The sequence below is a fragment of the Leptopilina heterotoma genome, unplaced genomic scaffold (genome assembly GCF_015476425.1).
Source record: "Leptopilina heterotoma isolate Lh14 unplaced genomic scaffold, ASM1547642v1 Lhet_286, whole genome shotgun sequence".
NCBI classification, from domain to species: domain Eukaryota; kingdom Metazoa; phylum Arthropoda; class Insecta; order Hymenoptera; family Figitidae; genus Leptopilina; species Leptopilina heterotoma.
This window is the reverse complement of record NW_025110993.1, coordinates 746155-763057: the sequence shown is the minus strand read 5'-3', so window position 1 is coordinate 763057 and position 16903 is coordinate 746155. Positions and strand designations below refer to the sequence as shown.

Here is a 16903-nt window from a genome sequence, read left to right as displayed (position 1 = left end):
TAAAAAGTATTTCAATTTTTACATTTTTAGTAATGTTACTAATTTTAATAATTTTTATTTCATAATAATTTTAGTAATTAGTGAAACTTTGATTTTTCTAAAATTAACGAATTAAGTAACTTTTGAATGATTTAATTAAACAATTTAATTTTTTTTAATTAATTAATAATGGACTAATTGATTCATTAATTAATTACTAAAAATTGAAAGTATATATTGACAAAAAAAATAGTACGTAATAATTGTTAACGAAAAATAATATTTTTAATTTACAGACACAAATTCATGTGATCTCGAGGAAAACTGGAAAAATTGCAAAATCATTTTTAACCGAAACATTTTTCTACTTGCACATTATTAATCAATTCGAAACATTGGACAATGATTATGTTGTTTTAGACATTTGTGCCTATCGAGATGCTGCAATGCTCGATTGCATGTATATAAATGCAATAAATGTACGTAAAAATGAAAAAAAAAATTTATAAGTAATTATTCATAATTAATTTATTATACAACTCAAATGATTAATTTTTGTCAATTATTCTCAATTAATTATTAATTTAATACACAATTATTACTAATAATTATTTTCTATAAATTTGAATTAGAAAAAATGTTTACTAACTTGAAATTAGTAATTAGTAAATTTGACTGAAAATGGTCATTTTTATTATTCATTTATAAAATATTTAATAATATTTAATTTACTAATTCAAAAGCAAAAAAGTCAGTCAATTTATAAATTTTACTAAACAAAAAAGTAAATTTGACTGAAAATGGTCATTTTTATTATTCATTTATAAAATATTTAATAATATTTAATTTACTAATTCAAAAGCAAAAAAGTCAGTCAATTTATAAATTTTACTAAACAAAAAAGTAAATTTTACTGAAAAATAGTAATTTCTACTAAATTATTAGTAAAATTTACTAATTCAAATGCAAAAAGTCAGTGACGAATTCAAGTTAGTAAACATTTTTTTCCAATTCAAATTTAGAGAGTTAGGTAAATAAAAAATTATAATATAATCTAATTATTAACAATTAAATAATTATTATTAGTATTTTTAATTCACTGTTAACATTAATAATCATTTCTAATTAATTTAATTAAACTAAATAATACTTTTACACATTAGTTACAATTGATTATTAATCTAATTATTATTCAATTTAGTAGTTATTAATTATTAATTATTATTTAGTTATTCGATTTAATATTTTTATTCATAAATCAAATTAAATATATAATTAGAAAAGGGAAACTAGAAAAAAAAATTTCCTTTTCTAGAACATGCAAACAAATCCTGATTATGCAAATTTATTTCGAGGGAGACCATTGCGATTTATATTGCCAATGAAAAATACCGGAAATAATGATTCATCGTCTGATGAAAATTTAATAAAAACAGAGACAGTTAATCAAAGTTTTATGAAAAATTTATCGAGCAGTGAAATTTTGCTGAGGTGGAGGAGAAAAAATAAAAAAAGTCTTCTCAATGAAAAAGCAAGTGCCCATAAATTAATTAATGGAAAAATTTTCGTTAAACCAGAACTTTTGTGTGATCTTGGATTGGAAACGCCGAGAATAAATTATGATTATTTTCTTGGTAAAGAATATCGTTATTTTTATGGTATATCGAGTGACGTTGATCTCGATAATCCTGGAACGGTAAGAATTTTTTCTTCTTCTTCTTCTTCATACAAAAGAAAAAAAATCTTAATAAATTGGAAAATATTGATTTTAAATTAAAAAATTCAGAATAAAAATATTTAGGTAATAAAATTATTTCTGTTAAATAAAAATAGATAATCAAAGTTGATATTGTGAATAAGACACGAAAAACGTGGTGTGAGAAGAATGTCTATCCAAGTGAACCAATTTTCGTTCCGTCCCCAGATGGAAAGGTAAAAGTGAAAAAATGTTTAGTTAATTTTTAATTAAAAAAAAAAAAAAAAAATTTGGAATTTGGAAATTGGAATTTTTTTCTAGAATGAAGACGATGGCATTGTTTTGAGTGTCCTAATATGGGGTCAGGAGCGTGAAACAGAAGTTGGATTATTAATTTTAAATGCCGCTACTTTTGAGGAAATTGGACGTGCGACGTTTGTAACTTCTGGTCCAGTGCCAAAATGTCTGCATGGCTGGTTTAGTTCTAACGTATGAACCATTCGAAATTTCGAATTTTGTTTAAATATTTCCTTAAAATTTATATTTTAAGCTCAAAACTTCTATTTTTAATATTCAATGTAAATTTCTTTTCATTATATTGTGGATGGTAAAATTTTTTACTTCTGTAAATAATTTGTTTTCAAGTGGAAAAAATTTAGTACAATAGAATAAATTATTTTGCAATTGCAAAATAATTTACTTTATTGTACTAAATTTTTTAAATTATAACGAAATAATAAGTGATAATAATAAAATTGTTTGAATAACTTATTTTCAAGTGGAACAAATTTATTGTAATAAAATAATTTATAATTAAATAATAAATAATCAATAAAATACAATTCTTCCTCTATGAGAAAGCGTTAATTATAAAATGATAAAAAAATTAAAAAATAATAAAGTATTAAAAAAAAAAATATTAAATATTAATAAAAAAAGTGTGGCTTGGTTTGGTGGTTAAGGTACCTGTTTACTAATCTTTAGGGTCTCGGGTTCGATTCTCGGGGCTTTTGCAAATTTTTTTCAATTAACGGAAATTGTAAAAAACGTAAAAGACCAAAAAGAGTTTACGAAAGAAAATAACAGAATAATAAATAAAAGAAAATAAAAAACAATGATGAAAAAAATTCCTGGCTTTTAATAATCAGAACAAATAATAAATGAATTAATTAATAATTCATTATTAGAATAATTATTATAAGTATTTAACATTATTAATTATAATATTCAGAAAAAAATAAATTAATATTTATAATTACTATAAATTAATCACTAATTTAATTATTTAAACAAATTTATTTTTTTAAACTATCTTTTCAATTATACAATATTTATTTTCATAATTTGAAAATCCATTTTTTTTTTTGCGTTAATCAAAATAAACTCGGTGCGATTTTAGTAAGCACTTACTTTTTTTTAATAATAATTTTCTCTCGACGATATAATTATTGTTTACAGTGATTTAATAATTATTTAATTTAATAATAATTCCCTAAATTAATTAAAAATAGAACATCTAGATACAATAAATTATACATATACTGTCTTTTTTTCCTGTGATAAATCAATTATTTACACAATTACGCAGGGAAATTAATTATTAACAATTTTTTTAAAAAGTTCCTTTTAACTCATTCTAGTGGATATTTACAAAATAAAATGAAGATTTTGTCGCGCACTATTCGAATATGGAATGTTCGAAAAATATGAAAACACAAACACACATACATACGCAATAAGGATGAGGGAAAAATTTTTAATGTAGAAAACTAGACAATTTTCTTTTTAAAATTCTAAAATATGAGAAGAAATTTTTCATTTTCTTCTATTTTTTGATTTTGTGAAAAAAATTTTTTTTTTAATTTCGATTTACAATCTTGATCTCAATAATCCCTCTTTTTGATTCTTGATTAATAAATAAATTTTTAAATATTTGCAATTTAGATCAAAATGAATAAATAAAAGACAAAGTCGAATTGATTTTACGAAATAAAATAATAAAACCGAGCAATTAATATTATTTTTGCGATTCATATACATCTGTTAGGAATGATAGAATATTTTCTTATAAATTTTATCAAAATATCTCCGCCAATTAAAATTTATAAAATTCTTTTTTTTTTGTATTTTATTTTCTCTCCCTCGCTTAGTGTCGAATCGACAAATTTTTCCCCCTCCCTAAAGTTTTCTTAGCGACGACTTTCGCAATGCGCGCGCCGAATTTTTTCTATCGTGTCGCTATTTAAAATTAATTACAATTTTTTTTTAAATCTTTCTTCTTTCGCTCATTTTTCAATCAAAATTGAAAAAGAATTTAAAACATTGTTATGGAATAATCTAAGATTTTTAAAACTCGTATTTGACAATGATCTTAAAAATATAAATCACTCATGACAGTAAAATCATATATACAATACATATTGTTTTACAAATTAACATGACAAATACTACACTCAATTATTTAAATAAAAAAAAATTCACATTCATTTGAAAATGTAGATCACAAATTTAATATTTTAAAAAACTGAGATAAAAATTACGATGAAATTTACTGATTTTAGTTTAAGAGAAATATATTTTCGGTTTAAAAATAAATAGAAGAAGAAACTCATCGTAATTTTTTTTCTAGTAACTTACGGAATTTTTTGTATTTTTTTAATATGAGATTTAGGGATTTTCAAAGTCGGTTCAAGCAAAAATTAATTGAAAAATACGTCTGGAATTTCTATTTTTTTCAATTTTGACTATTTTCGAAGTAAACTTTATTTTACTTTAGAAATAGTAAAATGCTTCGTACTCTTACTCTTGTAAAATTTACTCAAAAAAAATTTTCTTCCTAAATAGTGAAAATTAGTTCGAAAATAGTAAAATTTACTTCGGATAGTACAAATTTTGTATAGGATTTAGTAAAATTCACATTGAAAATAGTAAACATTACTCCGGGTATAGTAAAATCTTCGTGTACGATTTAGTAAAATTTACTCTTCACTTTCTCGCCAAAAATTCCAGACAATTCAAAATTTACCATGCAAGTATAGTAAAAGTTACTTTACTCTCTCTTTCCTGTGCATTATTGAAAATTAATTCCAAACTGAATAAATTAAAAAAAAATCCAAAACTTGTTTCAATTGGGGAAAAATTCATTCCTATAGGTGTATATCATTCGTTTGTTCATAAATATTTAAGTACATCGCAAGTACATTTTTACAAATTAGAATTTGATTCTTTGATTCCTTTGAATTTTAAAATTCTTTCCCTAAAATCTCACCATTTTTTTTTACATTTGTACATTATATTTTCGTGCGTCACAATATGAAAAATGAATAATAAACACTCTTTTATAGGTTGCGTTACGCAAAAAAAATATGATAACGCAACTATCACAATTGACATCTGGTCGATTTTTTACTTTACAAAAAAAAAATCTCTTTTAGGCCTTTTCGATTTTATTAATATTTTCAAAACCTATTGGATTTAATGCCACCGAATTAATGTGATTAGTACTATTTCGATTGACGTTCGGATCAATTTTAAAGAGACTTGAATTTGAAACTGTGAGATTTGACTCGTTGTGTATTGGTAGTATTCCTGAGTTGGCGTCTTCAATTGCTTTCCTTAACTGGAATTTAAAGAAAAAAATAGTTCAATAAAAATATTATTGGTACTGTTTGTGTTTAAGGTTCAAATAACTTGGAAGTTTACAGAAAACTGTTTTGCTCCAAATTGCAAAATGGTTTGCGTTTGTACTGACATTTTGCTACTTGTAACAAGCTAACAGTGTAAGTTTTCTGCAAACTTCCAGAGAATTTGAGAAATTAGAATTTTTTTTACTTCTTTGAGAGCGACCACACCGACAAGTCTGCCGATTGCAGTCACATAGGCATGATTGACCCCAACCATGCTGAAAAGACTGTGAACTTTCAGTAAGGATGTCCGTTCGACTAGCTGGAATGGAGCTGGGTCAATATGACAGACTGAGAAATCAACTTCAAGTGCCATTTCACTCTCCTCCCATATTTTCTGGTCCTCTGCTGACATGTCAATCACCCTTTCACGAGGCTGAGGATGAAATTATTTACATTTTTTAATCTAAGATTAATCGAAATAATTAAAAGAATTTTTAATTTGCTTACGAGTTGAACTTTCTTCAAAGTAGCAGGACTGGGGACAAGCATCGGATGATGTGGTTGAGCATTAATTCCATCCTCACTGTCCCGCCTGCCTCTTGATCCCATTTCTGGATCTGGATCAACATCCTGTAATGTTGCAGATTTCCTAAAAATTGCTTCGAAAGCTAATCTTATTCTGTGGAGGGGAAAAGGAAATTATTATGACGAGAAACAAACGGAATTCTATTTTTTTTCGATAAAAACGAACCTGCTTTCTGCTCCCGTGACTGTTGTGTACGGAGTAACGGCCGGACTGGCCAAGGGACTGAAACCCTTCAGAGTGAAGGAATTCGTCTTCTTTAATATCGACTTTTTCGGTTGGGTTCCAAATACAGGAGCGTGGAAAATGTGCTGAAATTTTTTTCGAATTGTGATTAAGATTCCTCTGAAAATGTAGTACTGAGAGAAAAGCTGTTAACTCTCTTTAACAAGGAGAAAATGATATTACCATTATATTGGTACTACAATATTACTCGTAAAATTTGAAAATGTAAAACACTCACATTATCAGACGCACTTCCATTGTTTCCCGACGTGGACAAATCGGTGGCACTTTGCCTCTGCATTTTGAGAATGTCAGGCGCTGGTATCACCTCAAATCGCGATGGTCTCCTCGATCTTTCTTGTTCCCTTAATTGTCTCTCCATTTCTTCTCTCACTCTCTCTTCAGCCTCTTTCTGCATTTTTTGAGCAACCTACATTTTTTTCGCAACATAATTTTTAGTACACTACATTGAATTTTCTTGTTAATTAATTATTGTCAATGACTGCAGAATTAAACTCGAAATATCTAACCTGTAATCTTCTTTCCCTGCCAATATGCTTTTCAATCAACTTGATGAGTTCGAGTCTCTGTATTGATCCAAGAAGAATCATCGATTCGGGATTATCCACCAATGGAAAGCCACGAAGTTTTCGATTTTCTTTCAAAATTTCCTTCAATCTCTGATACGATATTCCATGCCAAATGTATCTTGCATCACGTACCATAAAATCTTCTACGTAAACATTATACATACCTGGAAAAAAAATTTACTAATGCAGATTCTTTCTCAAATTACAACTAATCAATAAAACTACCCGTTACTAGAAGGTAAAGTTTCTTACCCTAAATTCCAGAAAGATGGCTTTTAAAAACAGTTGCTTAGCATTAGGTATAATTTACAAAAGGTAGATTCATTAAAATTTAGATATTAATAATTTACTATTTATTTACTAGGAAGACATGCAAAAAATGTAAGAGGGAAAAATAATGAAAAGCAGTAAGAGACTAATAATTAGGAAATAATGATGATTAAAGTTTAATAGCCTACCGGAACTTGATGGCAAGAGATCCGGAAGGTACGGTAGCTTTTTAATCAAAATTATACTGTCGTATATGCTCGGCTGTAATAGAGCGGCAATTGCGTTACTAATTAAAACAGCTATCATAACAGGAACAATATGAGTGATTTGACCAGTCATTTCAAATATGATGACGCTCACTGAAATTGTATGCGTTACAGCTCCTGAAAATGCAGCCGCACCAACCGTTGCATATCCACCTGAAATTTCCCTTTTCTTTAATCTTTCGTCAACAATTTTTTATTTTTGTTAAACTTTTCATTTATTTATTTATTTATTTATTTATTCAAGACATAAACGGGTAACAATTAAGACCCTTCAAACAATTCATCTTCAAAACTTTTAAAGAGTTTCATTTTCCCTTTGCCAACAAACAGTATTACAAATCCTTCTTTACCTGGAATGATTGGAGTAATAATTCCTCCATAACGAACACCAGTTGGAAACCAAAGAGCCATTCCCTCTCCCACACATCGTCCAAGTGCTGCTCCTATTTTGAAAACAGGAATAAATATTCCCGATGGTACCGGTACGGTAGAACTTATAATGGAAAAAATGAACTGAAAATAAATTCGTTAGAGAATATCGTTTTATTATTCATTTTAATTGTTGTAATAGAAACCAGAATATAGAAAGTTGATTCATACCGTGAATAATGTGAAACTTAAAAGTCCGATAAATACATCTGTATGTTGTGTAACCCAATGTTTAACGATGTTCACTTCCTCAACATTGAGATTCTCCTTTGTCCATGTGAAATTAGTGAAGAGTCCATGAACTTGATCGTGAGTATTTAAATCACCAGCCATAAATTGGCCCAATCCTAAAGGAAACGATGCTGACGATACCATTAAAGACACTATCCCAGGGTACAGGAAACGACTGAAAAAAAATTTACATTCTGTCAAGTTGTTTTTTTCATGATATTAGAAAAGTTGTAAGGGATCTGTTATTAGAAGTGGAGGAGGAATGTTTGGATAATTTTGTTGTAAAAGGTTTTCTCTTGGCGTAGAGAACATTCAGCATTAGGATTTGTAATTTAGGATTACAAATCCTAATGCTGAATGTTCTCTACGCCAAGAGCAAACCTTTCAAACTTGCAAATACAAATGCTGATACTATTAGTATTTGCATTAAAATTTGTATTAGTTTTAGCATCATTTGTATTAGCATCAGAAGAATTATCATTAGCATTTATTTTAGCATCATTAACATCATTATCATTAGCATTTGTTTTAGCATCAGAAACATTATAATTAACGTTTGTTTTAGCATCAACATCAGCATCATTGTCATTAGCATTTGTTTTATCATCTTCATCAACATTAGCCTCAGAAACATTAAAATTAAAGTTTGTTTTAGCACCAACATCAGAAGTATTCTCATTAGCTTTTGTTTTAGCATCACAAGCATTATAATTAACGTTTGTTTTAGCATCAACATCAGCATCATTGTCATTAGCATTTGTTTTATCATCTTCACCAGCATTAGCATCAGAAGCATTATTATTAGCATTTGTATTATCATCTACAGCAGCATTATAATTAACGTTTGTTTTAGCATCAGCATCAACATCTTCATGAGCATCAGCATCATTGTCATTAGCATTTGTTTTATCATCTTCACCAGCATTATCATTAGCATTTGTTTTAGCATCAGAAACATTATAATTAACGTTTGTTTTAGCATCAACATCAGAAGCATTATCATTAACGTTTGTTTTAACATCAACATCAGAAGCATTGTCATTAGCATTTGTTTTAACATCTTTACCAGTATTAGCATCAGAAGCATTATCATTAGCATTTGTTTTAGCATCAGAAGCATCATCATTAGCACTTGTATTACCATCAGCATCAGCATTATCACAAGCATTTGTTTTAGCAGCAGCATCAGTATTAGTATCAGCATTATTATTAGCATCTGTATTAGCAATAAAGGAAGGATTTCCGCTCAAATAATATTGGATAAGGTTCGAAATACAACAGATAGTAGAGGACTTTTGAAAAAACTTACTTCTTCTGTAAGAAGCTGTTCATGCTCTTGTTCTTCCTCATAAAGATGACGTACTGCCTGTGCAACCAGACGTAAAACGCCCCACCAAGTCCACTACCAACTCCAATTAAAGCAAAAACAAAAAGCTCCTGCGGATCAAATGGAAAGTCATTGGTGAAATTAGTGAGGAACATTGCCGTTATCGTCTCCTCTCTCTGAAACCATATTGCCAGTAGACGAAACATCGTTGCACCACAGACAGCAGTGAAGAATCCTCGCCAATAATTTCTCACAGCAAAATAGACAGTTGTTACTTCAATACTGAATAGAACACCGCCAATTGGTGCAGCGAAACACGACGCAACACCAACTGCACACGCCGCTGCCAACATTTCACAATTTCTACTCTCATTCTCGTAAATCCCCTGAAAACTTGTCACCAATTTTGAGAGTAGCGTTGCCACAATACTGGCAATGTGAACAAATGGACCCTCCTTGCCGAGCGGTAGACCCGAACCCAATGTTGCCGTGAGTCCAATTACCTTCGCAACCAGAGTACGAAATGTGAGATATTCCTTCAAGGCGACGCCACGTAAAATTGTCTTCATCTCGGGAATTCCCGATCCTATACTCTGTGGTGCAACTATGTGAACGAATCCCGCGCTGAATAGAGTCAAGCATACCGGAAGTGTCACCCAGGCGATGTATTGCAGAGCGGGATGAGTCGTGAGTTCTCCAAAGAGCCATATCCTAGCTGGCGGAGAGAAATATTTTTCATTATTCGGGGTTGTTACAGGTCAGGGAAATCAGGGAATTTAGGGAAAAGTTTGAAGAACTTTTTCAAAAATTATTAAAAATAAAAAAATAATTGATTTAAAGAAGTAGTATAGTTAAAAATACTAGAAAATAATAATTGAATTGAAATGATGAAAATTTTGCAAATTGTTAGTTTTTCTTTAAAGGAACAAAATTTAAAATAAAGTTTTAGAATAAACTGACCGTTGTTGCACATAGAAATGCCACGATCCATGACATAGCTGATGAGTGCCATTATCACGCCGAGCAATGCAAGAAAGACCCAATCTTCGCCGAGTCTTGCTCCAGTGTGCTTCCAGGCGAAGGCCAATAGTGACACCAATTTTCTGCATAGTGGACCTCTTGTTGATTTTCTAAGATCCTCAGCTCGAGCCTGCTCCAATTTTCTCCTCGACTTTTTATGTGATTTGAGCCTACGTGCCTCTTCTTTTGCATATTCACCCAGGTCCTTCGTATAGCGGCCATACATCTACACGACAAAAAAATTATTCAAAAACTATTCTCCTTTTCAAATCTCTTATTATTGCTCGATCCAATGCAGAAATTAAAATTTTAAGCATTTTTCTGGTATAAGACGAAAATTGAAGCATTAGCATGAATTAAGGCACTTTTACAAGTTTTTTTTTACACTTTTACAATTTTTTTAAAACTAACTTCATGGATTTTTTAAAACTAATTGTAAAGAATATTTTATAAGAAAAATGTTTAGTTCATGAGTTGTATACATACTAATTTTACGTTTCTTCAAATCCTCGATATTTTTTTTTTTTTTTTTTTTTTTTTTTTTTTTAAATTATTATTATTTTATTATAGTAAAAGGCAGCAATAAAAATAAATGTTATGACAATATTGCGGCAATATAACATGTCAACATTGCCAACATTGTCCTGCAATTTTTAGGCAAAATTCGATGATTGGCGAACGAAAATAAAGAAAAAAAATTTTAATAAGAAAAATAAAAAAATTGTCTTATTTAAAATTTAAAATAATTTGACAAACTTTTGTTTCGATTGTTTGTCGGTTTTTTCATTGAATTTAAAATTGTTGAAAAAAATTCAAAAGCGATCGATAATTTTTTTTATTAAACAAAAGCGAGGTGGTAAGTATTTTTTTTTTCAAAATTAGAACGTGTTAATTTTTTTTTCGTTTTAATTGCTCTAATTTGATTTTCTAAGGCGACCCAGGCTCAAATCAGGGCCACCGTGATGAACAGGCCTAGATTCGAAAATGATCCTTACACTTACAACGTAGTCATCGTTGCAAACAAAGTAGGACCTGTTTAAAACGCAGGCCGGCATATGTTTTCAAATCATCAATCAAGTGCAGTTTAACTTCCAAAATAAAAATTCCCCCTCTCATCAGTGATAATTGTCGAGAAACGTAATTTCACTTTTCTTGAAAAAAAAAAAAAAAAAATTTTCGCAAACAAATTTCGATTAAAATAATTAAATTAATAATAATAATTAAAATTTATTCTTAAACAAATAAATTGAAACGACAAAAAATTAAAATAAATAAGTATATTAATACAGTGGAAAAAAATTATTTGATTCAAATAAATAATTACTTGTGTATTATAGAAAAAAAAATTTTAATGTCAAAAAAAAATGATAACTTTCTGTTCATACAGAAATTTTCAATTAAATATTTAGGATTTTATTTAACTAAATATTTATTTGAATGAAGTAAATATTTATTTGAATGAAATAAATATTTATTTGAATGAAGTAAATATTTATTTGACTGAAGTAAATGTCTGTTTGATTCAAGTAAATATTTATTTAACAATAGACAAATAATCTGTTAATTAACTCGAATAATTTTTTTCCAGTGCATATAAAACAATAAAATTTAAATTAAGAAAATTTGCGAAAATTCTTTATTTAAAAAAAAATAAATAAAAAACCATTGTCATTGATGGAATATTTCAACTGGTAAAATATAAAATTCTCGTGCGACACTTTATTTTCAGTCCATGGGAAAAATTTATTTTTTTCTATCATTGTCCTTCGTGACGAATGATGTTAAGGATGAGTTGTTTTTTTTGTCTTTTTTTTTAAATTCTCATCATCCGAACACGAAAATCGAGAAACTAAACTGCGACATCTCTTATCCTCGCTGATTTAATTTGAATTTATTGCAATTTTTGGCAAGGAGCAAAGAAAATTCCTATTTTTAAACTCTCCACACAAGACGGCGACATAACTTGCATCCTATTGTTTAAATAAATAAACTCTATTTGACGATACATATTGCCACGTGTTCACAAGCAAAAAAAAAAATAAATAAAATAAAAAAAGTGCACAAAGGTGCCAATGATCTGGCAACCCGGAAAAACATACACACTTTTGAACAAAAGTGATGTAATACTAAACAAATTATTTTACAAGAAAAGAATAATTTTTTTTACTTCATGAAAATTTTGAAGAAAAAATTATAAAAATAAAAATTATTTCTCAAATTTAGAGACTAAAAATTAAATATTAAATGAATTCGACAAATATTTAAAAAGTTGATATCCTACGTCTAAGAGAGAGTAAAAATATAATTATAAATTATAATCGATGTAACGAAACAAATTTCCTTTTTTGGAAAACAAAAAAACATTTATAAACAAACAAATAGTAAATTAGAGTTAATTTACTCTTATGTCAGTTAAAATACTTCCTTGTTTTTTTCCGCCCGTTTAAAAGTAAATTTGCGAATAATGAAAAAAGTATAAATTTCAATGTCTTACAACTTCTATTAAGAACATTTTTTTTTTTGTTAAAGCTTAAAGTTTATAAATTTAATTCAATAGAGAATTTAATGTTATATTAATTAATTCAAAGTGTAAGTAAAATAGTAAAAAAAAGTAAAAATAGTAAAAAACGAAAAAATAAAAGTAAAAAATAGTAAAAAAAAAGAAAAAATATTTTCCAAGTTTGTGAAAATTTGTATAATCTAAATACATCAATTGAAATCAGAGTGCAATAAAAATGATTAAAGTTAAAAGTTTTTTAACCCTATTAGTGTAAATTGCATTCAGAAATAATGACAATTGACGCTAAAATAGTTGGCAATGACTCGTGTAGGTAGACAGTGAACAATTAGCGATTTTCATCAAGGTCGAGTTTTAATTATTTCAAAAATACTCATCACAGTGATTTGTTAACAAAATAACAATAAACTTTTTCGAGCAATTAACAATTAAGTTTTGAATTAATTTTATCATCGCAGTAAGATCGTCAATTTTTTTTTAATTCCAATTTTGCCTACAATTTATTTTTATCCTATTCAATTTTTTTTTATTCCAGTTTAAAAAAAATATTTTTTTTTCTAATTCGAAATTTTATTTACTTTTATTTATTTTTTAATTTTTTAAAAACAACAATTAATTTTTATTCAACTTTAAATTGTATTTGCTTCAAATACTGAAATTGGTTCAAAAACCACTTAATTGATTTAACTAAAAATTATTTGATTCAAGTAAATATTTATTTGATAGATAAGTAATCAATTATTTCAATCAAATAATTTTTTTTTTTTAGTGTAAAAATAATAATTATTATTTTTTAATTGACTCAAATAAAAATTATTTGATTGAACAAAATTTTTCCACTTTTTTAAAAATTAGGTACTTTACTTATAATAATTTGGTATAAATTTTTTTTTTAAATTGGTAATAATTTACTTTTACTATTTAATGAAAAATGTTAATTATTAAATATAAAATGTGATAAATAATAATAAAAAAAAAAATTTTTTTTTAAAAATATAAATAATAATAATAATAAATAATAAATAATAAATAATAAATAATAAATAATAATAATAATAATTTTTTTTTAAAATTTTTTTTTTAAATAATAATTAAATATTTAATTGATAATAGTCAAGTAATTGATTATTTTAATCAAATACATTTTTTTCAGTGTAATAATAATAATTATTATTTTTATTGACTCAAATAAAAGTTATTTTATTCAACTATAAATATTTAATTGTTAATAGTCAAGTAATCGATTATTTGAATCAAATAAATTTTTTTTCAGTGTGAGAGAAAAATTGCAAACCACCTGTTGGTCGAGTATAAAAAAAAATCTTGGCGGGAAATTGAAATTACAAAATGTTAGGAAAATCGGAAAAATGAATAGTTTTTTTTAATAGTCGATATAATGATGAAACGTTTATAGTATGGAATTTAATAGTGTATGAATTTGCAAATGATCGGTTTACTAAAAAAATGTTTGTTTATTGATCAAGTCAGTCACGAGGTTTAACTGCAAATCAATTCCTTTCGAAACGCAGTCATATGACATGGATGCCACCTGTCTCTGCGTATTTAATATTCGACGAGGTCGCCTCACACTATCTGATTCAAGGCTAATTTAAATAAATACGTGAAATTCACTATCCAATTTTTTTTTAATTACTAGTCTTTTCATCAATCGGTAACTATTTTTTTCTAAAGCAACGACAATTTGGAATAAAATCAATTTTTGCAAAAAAAAATGCACCAATCTTTATTTTTTCAATGATGTTTTATTTTCGAATCATTTTTTTTTTTATTTCTTTATATTTTTCTTAATTTCCTATCATTTATTAATTTATTTTTTATTTTTATTTATTTTATTTGTTAATATTTTTTCGTAAGGGAAAAAAATACTAAAATGATTATTTTTCATTTATTTTTTGTTAGTTCATATAAAAAAAAATATAAATGAAAAATAATTTGCAAAAAAGCAAAAGACAAAAAAATTACTAAAATGAAAGTTTAGGGGGAAATTAGAAGATGGACAGTTTTTTCCCCATCGGGGTAAATTTGAACTCGATTAATTCATTTTGAGACTAATTCGAATATTTTTACTTCTTTTTTTCAAAAATTGAAAAAAAATTTTTTACTCTGAATTATTATAAGGAATTGTTATAAAATAAGGAGAAATTCGATAAAAATATTAAGAAGATGCGTGACTGAATTTCTAAACAAGCACTACCTTTTAATTTATCACAAAGAATTGCTTTGTCGAAATCTGGTATAATCTCGTAAAATTCGAGAATAAACCGGATTTTTTATTTTGTAAATAATTTTTATTTTTTTGGGAAATTTGTTATGCTGTTTAATTATATACACAAAATTCGATAAGAAATTATTTTAAATTAACTCTTTAAAATTGAAAGCATTCTTTTTAAATTTGAATACTTTATGTTAAGTAATAGAAAACTAAAAAAAAAAGAATAGAAAACAAAAAAATACTGAGAGAATTTATTTAGTTATTCCTCACTCGATTTTGGCAAAGATTCAGGAACTTTAAATGCCTATTTAGTTTGTTGTACGTCTGTAAATGTCACGTGAACAAATAACGAGGCAGTGAACTCTTAAATCGAATTAAACCGGTATTCTAAATTTTCGAAAAATGGTTTTTAGTTCCTATTTTAAGGAACTTTGGTTCTTACTTTAATTCATTTTTTTCTCAGGCATTAATTCTTTCTAAATATAAATTAGTTAAAAAAAATAAGTAATTTTTAATAAAAAAAAAAACTCGAGTGATTTTTTGCTTCAGCAACTGGTAAAAATAAGTTAATACAATAACTAATTTTTAAATAGAAAAATAACTGAAGAAATATAGTATTTGAAATATAATATTTGCTTCTATTTGCTTCAGTAATTAATGAAAAAAAAATAACTGCGAAAAAAATTGTCAAACAGTGGAAAAAAAAATTAATCAATTTTTTGAAAAGAATTGAACAACTGAAGAAATAGTCAAAATTTTATTCGACTTTTTGATTCAGTGATTAATTAAAAAAAAACTGAAAAACATTGTCAAAAAGTGGATTAATTTTTATAATTTTAATAACTGAAAAAATAGTCAAAAATCTCTATTGGCAAAAAAAAATTATTTCGTCTTTTGAAGCATCTAAAGATGCTTCAAAAGACGAAATAATTTTTTTTTGCATTGTATTCATTCATAAAAATATAAAAAAAAATTTTCTTTGGAAATTAATAATTTTTATTTTTTATGATTTTAATTTCAATTGGATATTTACAATAATTGTGAAAGCGAAAAAAAAATGTTTTCATGCAGATGTTAATTAAAAATTAATTATTTCTTACAACAGAGTTAAAGTAGTCGAAGGGGTCGAGGAACTGTTGATCATCGTCATTATTAGATGGAGGACAAGGGTAGAACGCTTGAGAAGGTCTTGCAAATTAATAATAACAAATAATCAGTTCAAAAATTTAGTCAAAAATTACAATTACAATTTTTTAAGGAAAATTAATTTAATTTCTTTTGGCAAAAAAAAAAGGAAATGTAAAAACAAATTTTCCGTTAATTATTTTTTTCGAATTTTGAAAGAATTACCTGGGCTGACTTCTTCTTTCTTTAAACTTTGTCAAGAGTCGCGAGAATTCCTCCCACTCTTTGTCAACTTCCTCTTCAGTCCCTTCTGGATGAAGATGAAGAAGACTCTCTTCCCGGTGTTCTTTTTTCGACGTCTGAATCGACATTTTCGTGGATTTTTTTTCAAATTTCAAATTTCTCAATTTTTATCTCTTTTTTGAATTTTAAATCTTTTTAATATTAATTTTTCCAATTTTAATTTTTTCAATTTTGAACTTTCTAATTTTTATTTTTTCAATTTTGAACTTTTTAATTTTAACTTTTTCAATTTTGAATTTCTCAATTTACAACTTTTCAATTTTGAATTTTTCTATTTGGAATTTATTAATTTATTATTATTATTATTAATTTAATTTTTTAATATTGGATTTTTCAATTTCAATTACTTAAATTTTGATTCCTACAATTTTAATTCTTTCAGTTTTGAACTTTTCAATTTTATCTTTTTCAATTTTTAACTTTTCAAATTTAAATTTCTCAATTTTGAATTTTTCAGTTTAAAATTTTTCAATTTTGAATTT

The 16903-nt window shown here is 26.4% G+C and overlaps 2 protein-coding genes across 9 annotated transcripts in view; one reads left to right on the top strand and one right to left on the bottom strand.

The window, feature by feature from the left end:
- LOC122504234 (carotenoid isomerooxygenase) overlaps positions 1–2303 on the top strand; it is a 179785-nt gene extending 177482 nt beyond the window's left edge. For all 5 annotated transcript variants that reach the window (XM_043615216.1, XM_043615215.1, XM_043615217.1 and 2 more), the window contains 4 exons: positions 276–458; positions 1295–1675; positions 1813–1911; positions 1997–2303. In XM_043615216.1, coding sequence (XP_043471151.1) covers positions 276–458; positions 1295–1675; positions 1813–1911; positions 1997–2170 — 837 coding nt within the window. In that variant the 3' untranslated portion in view covers positions 2171–2303. The remainder of the gene's footprint in view (positions 1–275; positions 459–1294; positions 1676–1812; positions 1912–1996) is intronic.
- A 677-nt stretch (positions 2304–2980) lies between these two features.
- The window catches only part of LOC122504232 (chloride channel protein 2), a 33389-nt gene continuing 19466 nt past the window's right edge, over positions 2981–16903 (bottom strand). For 2 of the 4 annotated variants that reach the window (XM_043615208.1, XM_043615210.1), the window contains exons 3-13: positions 10183–10468; positions 9205–9937; positions 7836–8070; positions 7586–7748; positions 7158–7388; positions 6640–6863; positions 6348–6539; positions 6053–6195; positions 5809–5980; positions 5507–5734; positions 2983–5294 (exon numbers count right to left, since the gene is read on the bottom strand). In XM_043615208.1, the coding sequence (XP_043471143.1) occupies positions 5106–5294; positions 5507–5734; positions 5809–5980; positions 6053–6195; positions 6348–6539; positions 6640–6863; positions 7158–7388; positions 7586–7748; positions 7836–8070; positions 9205–9937; positions 10183–10468 (2796 nt within the window). In that variant the 3' untranslated portion in view covers positions 2983–5105. Of the gene's footprint in view, positions 5295–5506; positions 5735–5808; positions 5981–6052; positions 6196–6347; positions 6540–6639; positions 6864–7157; positions 7389–7585; positions 7749–7835; positions 8071–9204; positions 9938–10182; positions 10469–16093; positions 16182–16343; positions 16562–16903 lie in introns of those variants that run through there. The other 2 variants (XM_043615207.1, XM_043615211.1) reach the window with 2 other exon arrangements.